Source organism: Mirounga leonina, unplaced genomic scaffold (genome assembly GCF_011800145.1).
Source record: "Mirounga leonina isolate KUSES-001 unplaced genomic scaffold, KU_Mleo_1.0 Mir_101097, whole genome shotgun sequence".
In the NCBI taxonomy this organism is placed as follows: Eukaryota; Metazoa; Chordata; class Mammalia; order Carnivora; family Phocidae; genus Mirounga; species Mirounga leonina.
This window is the reverse complement of record NW_023270062.1, coordinates 832,808-845,007: the sequence shown is the minus strand read 5'-3', so window position 1 is coordinate 845,007 and position 12,200 is coordinate 832,808. Positions and strand designations below refer to the sequence as shown.

Below are 12,200 nucleotides of genomic sequence, written 5' to 3'. Positions count from 1 at the left end.
AATTGTCTTTCTCTAATTGACTTATTTGACTTAGCATAATACTCATAATACCCTCCAGTCCCATCCATGTCAATGCAAATGGTGGGTATTCATCTTTTCTGATGGCTGAGTAATATTCCATTGTATATATGTACCACATCTTCTTTATCCATTCATCTGTTGAAGGGCATCTTAACCCCTTCCACTCTTTGGCTATGGTGGATATTGCTCTTATGAACATTGGGGTGCACATGCCCCTTCTTTTCACTACATCTGTATCTTTGGGGTAAATACCTAGTAGTGTAATTGTTGGGTCGTAGGGTAGCTCTATTTTTAACATCTTGAGGAACCTTCATACTGTTTTTCAGAGTGGCTGTTCCAGCTTGCATTCCCACCAAAAGTGTAAGAGGGCTCCCCTTCCTCCACATCCTCGCCAACATTTGTTGTTTCCTGTTTTGTTAATTTTGTCCATTCTAACTGGTGTAAGGTGCTATCTCATTGTGGTTTTGATTTGTATTTCCCTGATGGCTAGTGATGTTGAACATTTTTTCATGTGTCTGTTAGCCATTTGTATTTCTTCTTTGGTCTCCAAAGAAGACCAAAGAAGTGTCTGTTCATGTCTTCTGCCCATTTCTTGACTGGATTATTTGGGTTTGGGGTGTTGAGTTTGAGAAGTTCTTTATAGATCTTGGATACCAGCCCTTTATCTGTAGTGTCATTTGCAAATATCTTCTCCTATTCCATGGGTTGCCTCTTGGTTTTGTTGACTGTTTCCTTTGCTGGGCAGAAGCTTTTTAACTTGATGAAGTCCCAAAAGTTCACTTTTGCTTTTGTTTCCCTTGCCTTTGGAGGTGTATCTTGAAAGAAGTTGCTGTGGCCAATGTCGAAGAGGTTACTGCCTATGTTCTCCTCTAGGATTTTGATGGATTCCTGTCTCACATTGAGGTCTTTCATCCATTTTGAGTATCTTTGTGTACGGTGTAAGAGAATGGTCCAGTTTTTTTTTTTAAGATTTCATTTATTTATTTATTTGACAGAGAAAGAGGGAACACAAGCACAGGGAGTGGGAGAGGGAGAAGCAGGCTTCCCATTGAGCAGGGAGCCTGATGCAGGGCTTGATTCCAGAACCCTGGGATCATGACCTGAGGTGAAGGCAGATGCTTAACGACTGAGTCACCCACGTGCCCCAAGAATGGTCCAGTTTCATTCTTCTGTATGTAGCTGTCCAATTTTCCCAGCACCACTTATTGAAGAGACTTTTTCTTGCTTCTTAAGGAAGGCCTGTATTGCTATATACTTCCCTTTTGTGACCACTTTGGCTGCATCCCAGAGGTTTTGGAGTGTCCTGTTTCATTTTCATTTGTGTCCATGTATTTTTTTAAATTTCCTGGTTAACCCATTCATTCTTTAGTAAGATGTTCTTTAACCTCCATGTATTTCTGGTCTTTCCAATGTTTTTCTTGTGGTTGACTTCAATTTTCATAGTGTTGTGGTCTGAAAAGATGCATCATATGATCTCAATCTTTCTGTATTTGTTGAGTCCTGATTTGTGAACCAGTGTGTGATCTATTCTGGTGAATGTCCAATGTGCACATGAAAAGAATGTGTATTCTGTTGTTTTAGGATGGAATGTTCTGAATATATCTGTTAAATTCATCTGTTCCAGTGTGTCATTCAAAGCCACTGTTTTCTTGTTGATTTTCTGTGTGGATCACTGTAAGTGGGGTGTTAATATCCCGAACTACTATTGTATTACTATCAATTAGTTCCTTTATGTTAATTATTAACTGCTTTATATATTTGGATGCTCCATGTTGGGTACATATATATTTACAGTTCTTATATCTTCTTGTTGGATTGCCCCCTTTATTATTATATACTATCTTTCTTTTCCTCTTTTATAGACTTTATTTTGAATTCTGTTTTGTATGATTTAAGTATTGCTATCTGGCTTTCTTTTGACATCCACTTGCATAATAAATATTTCTCTATCCCCTCACTTTCAATGTGCAGGTGTATTTAGGTCTGAAATGAGTATTTTGTAGGCAGCATATAGTTGCGTCTTTTTTTTTTTTAATCCACTCTGTCACCCTATCTTTTGATTGAACATTTAGTCTGTTATATTCAAAGCAATTATTTATAGATATGTATTTATTGCCATTTTGTTATCTGCTTTGTAGTTGCTTTTGTAGTTTTTCTCTTATCTTTTATTCTCCTCTCTTCCATGGTTTCTGTTTTTCTTTAGTGATATACTTGGATTCCTTACTCTATTATTTGCATATATTTTACTGTTTTTTTTTTTAAGATTTTATTTATTTATTTGAGACAGAGAGAATGAGAGAGAGAGAGAGCACATGAGAGGGGGGAGGGTCAGAGGGAGAAGCAGGCTCCCCGCCGAGCAGGGAGCCCAATGTGGGACTCGATCCAGAGACTCCAGGATCATGACCTGAGCCAAAGGCAGTCGCTCAACCAACTGAGCCACCCAGGCACCCTCTTTTACTGTTTTTGATTTGTGGTTACCATTCAGTTTATATGTAACATCTGCTTATAGCTGTGTATATTAAGCAGTGGGTCGCTTAATTTTGAACTCATTCTTTACTCCTCTGCCCTCCACATTCCAGATATTTGGTATCATATATCCTTTTATTTGTGTTTGTCTTGACTGATTTTTACAGCTATAATTAATTATTTTTTTGCTTTTGTTTTTCCTGTTTTTCATACTCTTACTAATGGTATTTGGTTTCCACTTACAGAATGCTCCTTAACATTTTTTGTAGGTCTGGCTTAGTGGTCATGAATTCTCTTAACTTTTGTTTGTCTGGGAAACTCTCTCTCTCCTTATATTCTGAATGATAGCCTTGCTGGATAAGGTATTCTTGGTGGCAGATTTTTTTTCTTTCAGCACTTTGAATATTTAGACTACTTCCTTCTGGTATATAAAATTTCTGCTAAAAAATCCTCTGACAGGGCGCCTGGGTGGCTCAGATGGTTGGGCGTCTGCCTTCGGCTCAGGTCATGATCCCGGGGTCCTGGGATCGAGTCCCGCATTGGGCTCCCTGCTCCTTGGGAGCCTGCTTCTCCCTCTGCCTCTCTCTCTCTCTCTGTCTCTCATGAATAAATAAATAAATAAAAATCATCTGACAGGCTTATGGGTTTTTCTTTGTATGCAGCCGCCTTCTTTTTTCTTGCAACATTTAAAATTCTTTCTTTATTACTATTTTTTGCCAATTTAATTACTATGTGTCTTGGTGATGATGTCCTTGGGTTGAATTTGGAGGGGGGACTCTCTGTACCTCCTGATTCTGGATCTCTCTTTCCCTCCCCAGATTTGGGAATTTTCCAGCTATTACTTACTCAAATATATTTTCTGACCCCCTGCCACCTCTCTTTCTTCTTCTGGGATCCCTTTAATGCAAATTTTATTACACTTGATGGAGTTACTGAATTCTCTAAAGCCTATTCTCATTATGCAGTGTTTGTCTCTCACCTTTTTATGACAAACAACCAAATTTTTTAAAAAAAGCAAAATAGTATATTAAAAGCATGATACACCATGATTAAGTGTGATTTATCCCAATCCAATTCACTACATTAAAATAATAAAATGAAAAATCATATGATCATTTCAGTAGATACATGAGTATTTGAAAAAAACATATATATAATAAAAAACCACCAGGAAACTAGGATTAGAGAGAAATGCCCCCAATATGATAAAGGCCAACCATGAAAAACCTAAAGCTAAAATCATTCCCAATGGTGAAATATTGAATGCTTGTCCCTAAGATCAAGTACAGAACAAAAGATGCCTGCTTTTACCATTTCACCAGTGCAATAACATAAGAAAAGGAAAGAGAAGGCATATAGATTGGATATGAGGAAATAAAAACTAATGTAGCATTGCGTGTCAACTATTTGTAAAAATTTTTTTTAAAAAAACAAAAATAAAATGAAGAAATAAACTGTCTTTGTTCAGAAATGAAACGATATAATTGTAAGTGTATAAAATCCTAAGGAATTGATATAAAATATTATAACCAATTATTAAATTCAGTATTATGTCAGGATTCAATATCAATACACAAAAATCAGTTGTATTTATCTTGTGTTTATCAATTGTATTTATCTATCATAGCAACAAACTATAGGAAATTGAAATAAAAATACTCTTACAGTAGCAGCAAAAAAAAAACAAAAACAAAAACAAAAAACACCTAGAAATCAATTTTTAAAAATAAGGTCAAGATTTATACCATGAAAACTAGCAACAATGCTAGAAGAAATTATAGAAACATAGATAAATAGATATTTGTTCATAGAGCTGAAAGTCTACAAATTTTCCCAAAATTGATATACAGATTTAATTCTAACCTAATTAAAATGCTTGCAGTGTTTTTTTGCTTGTTTGTTTTTTGGTAGAACTTTAGCAAGCTGATTTTCCCCCAGTTTTACTGAGAAAAAATGGACATACATCACTGTATAAATTTAAGGTGTACAGCATGATAGTTTGAATATATGTTGTGAAATGATTATATAATAGGATAACATCCATCATCTCATATATCCATCTCTCGTTACAATAAAGAGAAGAGAAAGGGGCGACTGGGTGGCTCAGTCGGTTAAGAGTCTGACTCTTGATGTAGCTCAGGTCTTGATCTCAGGCTCATGTGTTCAAGCCCCACATCAGGCTCCACGATGTGGAGCCTACTTAAAAAAAAAAAAAAAGAAGAAGAAGAGAAAAAATTACTCCTTGTAATGAGATAAATTTCTATAGGATACAAATCACCTATAATAGCCAAAATTGCTTTGAAGAAGAATTAATTTGGAGCACTTATACCACCTGCTTTCAAGACTGGCTATGAAGCTACATTAAACAAGATGGTGTGAGAATATTTTTAACCTATGAATGGTGATAAATCTTAGCTAGGCTTATTGTGATCATTTTGTGATCATTTTGCAATATATAAAAATATCAAATTATTATGTCATACACCTAAAACTAATACATTATATGTCAATTATATCTCAATTAAAAATAGCAATAAGAAATAACAGTATGGTATTTGTATATGAATACTCACATAGGTCACTGGAATATAATAATTTCCCTAGAAATAAACCCCCACATATATGATTGATTTTTGACCAATGTGTCCAAGTAATTTAATGTAGGAGTTAAGATTTTCAATAAGCCATGCTGGAACAAAACTAGATATCCATTTGGAAACAAATTAACTGTGACCCTTATTTTGCACCGTATATAAAAATAACCTGAAAAAAGATCATAGACCTATATATAATAAACAAAACTACACAACTTCTAATAAGAAAACAGGAGAAAATCTTTGTGGCCTTGGGTTAGGCAAAGTTTTCCTAAATAAGACTCAAAAAACATGAATCATTAAAGAAAACAGTGATACACTGAATTTCAACAAAATTAAAATTTTATGCTTTTCAAAGATACTGTTAAGAAAATGAAAGGCTAAGCCACAAACTCGGAGAAAATCTTTCTGATTCACATATCTGACCAACAACTTATGAACAATAAATTAAAAATCTCTCAAAACTGAACAATAAGAAAACAACCTACTTAGAAGTGTGGAAAAGACATGAACAGACCTTTCACCAAAGATTTTATACAGATAGCAAATAAATACATGAAAAAATGCTTAACATCATTAGCCATTAGGGAAATGCAAATTAAAATCACAAGGGAATGCTACTACATATCTTTTAGAATGGTTAAAAAACAAACAAACAAAAATAAACACATAACATGAAACCTAGTAATCCCTCAGATGGAAGCAACCTAGTAAACAACCCAGATATCCTGGAATGCACTAGTGTATGAATGGGTGGTATATTCATACAATGGAATATTACTAATAAAAAAGAACCAACTACTGATACATAGAACAACAGGATGACATCAAAGACACTCTGTTAAGTAAAAGAAGCTAAACACAAAGACTACCCCTGTATGATTCCATTTATATGACACTGTAGAAAAAGTAAAATTATGGTGACAGAAAGCAGATCACAGTTTAGCAAGGGCCAGGAGTGGGAACAGGGATTGGCTACCAAGGGAGAATAAGAAAACTTAATGAAGTGGTAGAAATGTTCTATATCTTGATAATATGGTAGTTATACAACTATATACACTTGTTAAAATTCATCAAATTTTACACTAAAAATTGGTGAATCTTAGTGTATGTAAATTACGTCTAAACAAAGCTGATAAAAATGACATTATAGAACTGAATAATAAAAGCATAAACAATCCAATATTTTTTAAAAAGGCAAACTAACATGTAAAATAAATGATAATATACCATGATTAGGTAGGCTTTATTCCAGCAATACAATGTTCATTTAACATATAAAAATTACTCAATCCAAATTCACCACTTTAATAGATTAAAGGGTAAAAGCATGTGATCATTTCAATAGATCAGTGGTAATTTTTGTCCCCCAGGGGACACTTGACAATGTCTGGAGACATTTTTGGTTGTCACAACTCAGTGGTGTTGGGGTACTACTGGCATTCAGTGGGTAGAGAACAGGAATGCTGTTAAACACACTACAATGCACAGGGCAGGCTCCAACAAAGAACCACTATTCTATATTCTACTTTCCCAATCAAAACTGTGTTTATGATATCTATACATATTGCTATAAGTTACATACATCTAGTCTGTTGTTTGTTACTATAACTACATACATCTAGTTTATTGCTCCTTGCAACACAATACCCCACAGTAAGCATCTTCTATATGTTTGTTATTCATCCCCTGGTGGTAAATACCTAAGTTGCTTCTAATTGCACTCCACCACACACAACACCACCATGCAATTAACAGCCTTGCAAATGCTCCCTCATGAACCTCTGTAAGAATTTCCCTGGGATAAATACGGAAACACTATGTCATATACATGTTGTCATACACTATGTCAACACTATGTCATACCCATGTAAATACTGCCCAGGTGCTTTCTGAAATGGCTGAACCATTTTAAATACTGTCCAGAAAAAGTTAACTTATCAGGCCTGAGACTGCTATTCTTAGAAAGACCTGCTTGGAAGGTTGGTTTTTGGCTGGTATCTTGGAACATGGATCTCCAGAGGGTTCTCATCATTCCCTGACATGAGCGACTCACTGTGCCTACACAGTTTGTATACACAATGTGGCTTATGCTGAATACCTGCTTCCCATCTGGGAGTCTGGAACTTTGGTACATTCTAGGCAGAGCATGCCTACATGACCAGTTCCCCATAAAAATCTTGGGTACTGATTCCCTAATGAGTGTCTCTGGTAGAAAACATTTCACATGTGTTGTCACAACTTATTGCAAGGGTAATTGAGAATGTATCCTATGTGACTCCACTGGCAGAGGTGTCTTGGAAGCTTGTCCCTAGTTTCCTCCAGACTTTGTGCCATGTGCCTTTTCCTTCTGCCGATTTTGCTTTGAATCCTTTAGCTATAACAAATCATAACCACAAGTATGACTATATGCTGATTCGTGTGAGTCCTTCTAGGAAATCACTGAATATAAGAGCAGTATTAGGGATAGTCCCCAAACAAACATATGGGGAATTTGCAAAAAGATTTACTTCTAGTTGCACACTTTTCTGTGGCATTTGAATTTTGTATCATGTGCACATATTACGTCTTTAAAAATAAATACTTTATACAAAGGAGAAGAATTGGCAGAAAAACTAAGTCACCTGTGAATGAAACAAAAAAAAAATATTAGAGAACCACAAAAGTGTACAGTGAAACCTTCTTATATTCCAGATGAGGAAGCCCAAAGAAGGTAAGGGACTTACCCAAAGTTACCTAGACAGTCATTACAGACACAGGACTCAAATCCTTGCTTTCCTGTTTCCTAGTGCTCCTTCCTCTAAGTCACATGGCCCCTTTTCCTATATTTGTCACTTCTTCTACCTTGTTGCTCTCCTCTATATGTCTTGAAGGGGCCTACTTTCATGCTGACTACATTTCTCAGATTCCTGGATTTTCCATGCAGTGAATATGTGCAGAGTTTCTTCCAAAACAGTCCCATAGAAACTGAACCCAACAGGTACAGAAAAAAGAAAATGAAGAAAATCCTACTGGTAGCTTTCTTGAAGGAGCGAAAAAAAGGGAAGGGAATGGTAAAGAAAAAGTCCTAGGCCAAATCACAGTACCCTTCCTAAATCCTCATACCCTGGCAAGGGGGTTACATCAGGGTTATAGGAATCTACACCCCACCACAGGACAAGGAAGCTGAGCAGGACCAGACAGTTCAGACACTCCTTCCATTTCTTCCTATCCCCTCTCAAAACCCTTACAAAGGAGGAAGATGCTTACGTGCTCCAGGAAGCAGGGTCCTATCTCACTGAGGTGGGGGTCATCATTGTTGTACTGTTTCTCCAGGTCTCTCACGAAGCCCATCTGAAACCTGTAGATGTCTTCAATGTTACCAAAGATTATCTTCAGTTGCTCATCATTGAACATGTCCCTTCTCTTCCGGCATTGCTTCAGGTAGCCCTGCACACAAAGGAAAAGTCCAGGATGAGGATGTTCCTGACTCCATCAGGGCTTTACCATTTATTAAGCACTAAGAAGGTTCATTCTTACTTTATGAAATAGACAGGCAATAATCATTTCTATTTTTCATATGAGGAAATTGAGTTTGAAAGAAGGAAGTCACTGGTAGCAGTGAGTTATTAGGAAAGCTGGATCACAAGCAAAGTTCCTCAGAGTACAGAATCCAGACTATAGAACTTTCCCCTCCATTCTCTATGACAAGGATCCCAAAAGTCATAGGGCCTTTTCTCAGAAGCTGATTAAGCACATTTTTACTCGTTTTAGTAGTCATTGATTTAGCTAGATCCATTAACATCTCAAAAGTCCCCATTTCTTATAGGACCCATCCAAAATGTATTAATAACATTGACAACAATTTGGAAACAGAGGCCAAGTCAGGAAAACTTTGAATTAACAAAGCAAAACCATTCCTTAAAGAGAATGTCTTAACCAACTAAGATAGCTGACTATCAGATATCATTTGGATGAGCTTGGACAACAAGTCCACAAGTGCCCAAGCATGGTGTTTTTAAAAGAGTAAGTGCTCAGGATACATTCATGAATAAACAGACGAATTAATACAGCTAGCCATTGATGAAAGGGTAGATTCAATGAAAGAGATTCTTGATCTGATAAGAGAGTACTAAGATAATACAACCAGACTCAGGGCACACTGTAAGTCAGGGTAAAAAAGAAATAAAAAAACAAAAAAACAAAAAAACACCATCTTCCATTCTGAACCAATTGGTGTAAACTTTTTTTTTAATTTATTCATTCGAGATAGAGAGATACAGAGAGAGAGAGAGAATATGAGCAGGAGGAGAAGCAGAGGGAAGGGGAGAAGCAGGCCCCCCACTGAGCAGGGAGCCCGATGTGGGGCTCGATCCCAGGACCCTGGGATCATGACCTGAGCCAAAGGCAGACACTTAACCATCTGAGCCACCCAGGTGCCCCTGGTGTAAACTTTTAATGGCCACTGTCCTCATTCCTGGCTTCAATGCCCTTTACAAAATCTCACTTCTGTGATCACTTCTCACCCTCCAATTCAGCCATTAAATACTAAGTGTCTTTCAACAATTTGCAAATTAATAGTCTGTGCCTGTGTTGACATATATATAACTAATGGCTACTGTTCTCTTTGGCTGACATGCTCAAGATGTCCTGTATTCATTCATATTCAATTTCTGACCAGGAAAAAGATGTCCTCTATTTCCAGAATACCCTAGGTGCTACTTCTTTTACTGAAGTAGCTCCCAAAATTCTGCCTCCCTAGAAAGCATTCCTTGACTAAGGGACAGAAGAATAAACTACCTGCCAGAATGTAACTCCCAGGGTTTGCTTGCTTCTGTCTCCCTCCTCCATCTCTCTTTCTCTCTTTTACCCTATCACCTTTGGAAGTGTATTAGCTATAGTGGAGAAAGGAAAGCAGTGAGCATATCATCCGGCAGGAACTTTTCCATCTCAACATTAGGGGAAGGGGCAGAGATTTCCTCACCCCACTCCCAATGTTCCTCCCTAAGATAGGCCTGTGAGCACAGCTGGAAAAAAATGGTAATGTCAAATCAGCGTGTCATTTCTGCTTAAGTAGTAGGTACTGGTAAGTAACCACACTGGAAGACATAAGAAACCAGCCTGGATAGCTCATTCAACCCCTGAAAAGCCAGTTCAGAATATACTTAATAGCTTTGTTCACTGCTCCTATTTGAAAGGTCTCAGGAAAATAACAAATTAGCAACACATCCCCAAAGTATAGCAGGGATGCTAGAGCTCAACACCACTATAGAATATAACAGAAATGAAAAAGAAGGAAAAAAAGTGAGTTCTGGTAAAGAAAGAACTGGTAGAGATGTCCAGTGTAGCTTCTTAATTCCCTAAATATGCTGTTTATTGCCATTATCAGGAACATCATTTTCTGTCTGTTAGATTATATGTGTTGTAGCAAGGGAATATTACCTATATACGAGGAGAAATGTAACTGCCCATAGGATGGAGGGACCCTAGAGTGTTGTGTCAACTATTTTTCTTAAAAGCTAATGCTAGCTATAAATATATTTTTGTGCATTTAGCTTGATGGAATATCATACAGCTATTAAATATGATGATTAGAAAGACTGTCTAAGTCTCTTCAACAAATGGTGTTGGGAAAATTGGACAACCACATGCAGAAGAATGAAACTGGACCACTTTCTTATACTATACATAAAAATAAACTCAAAATGGATGAAAGACCTAAATGTGAGACAGGAATCCATCAAAATCCTAGAGGAGAACAGAGGCAGCAACTTCTTTAACCTTGGCTGCCACAAACTTTTGTTAGACATGTCTTCAAAGGAAAGGGAAACAAAAGCAAAAATGAATTATTGGGACTTGATCAAGATAAAAACCTTCTGTACAGCAAAGGAAATGGTCAATAAAACTAAAAAGCAACCTAAGAGATGGGAGAAGATATTTGCAAATATCTTATCAGATAAAGGGCTAGTATCCAAAATCTATAAAGAACTTATCAAACTCGACACACACAAAAACCCCCAAAAGTCTAGTCAAGAAATGGGCAGAAGACACGAATAGTGAGGTCTCCAAAAAAGACATCTAAATGGCCAACAGACACATGAAAAAATAAAAATCAAAACCACAATGAGATACCACATCACACCAGTCAGAATGCTTAAAATTAACAACTCAAGAAACAACAGATGTTGGTGAGGATGCAGAGAAAGGGGAACCCTCTTACACTGCTGGTGGGAATGCAAGCTGGTACAGCCACTCCAGAAAACAGTATGGAGGTTCTTCAAAAAGTTGAAAATAGAGCCACCCTATGACCCAGCAATTGCACTACTAGGTATTTATCCAAAGGATATGAACATAGTGATTCCAAGGGGCACATGAACCCCAACGTTCATAGCAACAATGTTCACAATAGCCAAAATATGGAAAGAACTCAGATGTCCATAGACAGATGAATGGCAAAGAAGATGTGATAGATATATACAATGGAATATTACTCAGCCATCAAAAAGAATGAAATCCTGCCCTTTGCAATGCTGTGGATGGAACTAGATGGTATTATGCTAAGTGAAATAAGTCAAGAGAAAGACAAATACCATATGATTTTACTCATATGTGGAATTTAAGAAATATAACAGGTGAACATAGGAGAAGGGAAGGAAAAATAAAATAAGATGAAAAAAGAGGAGATAGAGGAGGGCAGAAAGATGGCGGAGGAGTAGGGGACCCTATTTCAACTGGTCCCTGGAATTGAGCTGGATATCTACCAGGCCACTCTGAGCACCAACAAAACCAGCCTGAGATGTAAGAAGATCTGGATCTCTACAAACAGAATATCGCAGGCAGTTGGTTTTGAGGTACGAAGTGGAGAGCCGTGATTCTGTGGGCAGATATCGGAGGATAAACAGTGGCGGGAGGGTGCCTGGATGAGGGGATCCTACACCGCCGGTGAGTGACAGCCTCGAGCGCTGCGGACGGGGCACAGACTCGCAGACCTGTAGCGTCGGGAAAGGACTTTAGGGCAGCCCCCAGGGTGGAAAACCAGACCGGCAGGGTTGCGCGCACGTGAACCACAGCCCCCCGGACAGAAACCCAGAGCGACAGTCACGCGCACGCAAACTGCAGGCTCGGAGACGGAAACCCGGA

The 12,200-nt window shown here is 37.5% G+C and overlaps 1 protein-coding gene across 3 annotated transcripts in view; it reads right to left on the bottom strand.

Annotated features, from left to right (window-relative positions):
* ARHGEF9 (Cdc42 guanine nucleotide exchange factor 9) overlaps positions 1-12,200 on the bottom strand; it is a 241,721-nt gene that overhangs the window by 68,738 nt on the left and 160,783 nt on the right. For all 3 annotated transcript variants that reach the window (XM_035004955.1, XM_035005034.1, XM_035005107.1), the window contains one exon: positions 8,331-8,510. In XM_035004955.1, coding sequence (XP_034860846.1) covers positions 8,331-8,510 — 180 coding nt within the window. The remainder of the gene's footprint in view (positions 1-8,330; positions 8,511-12,200) is intronic.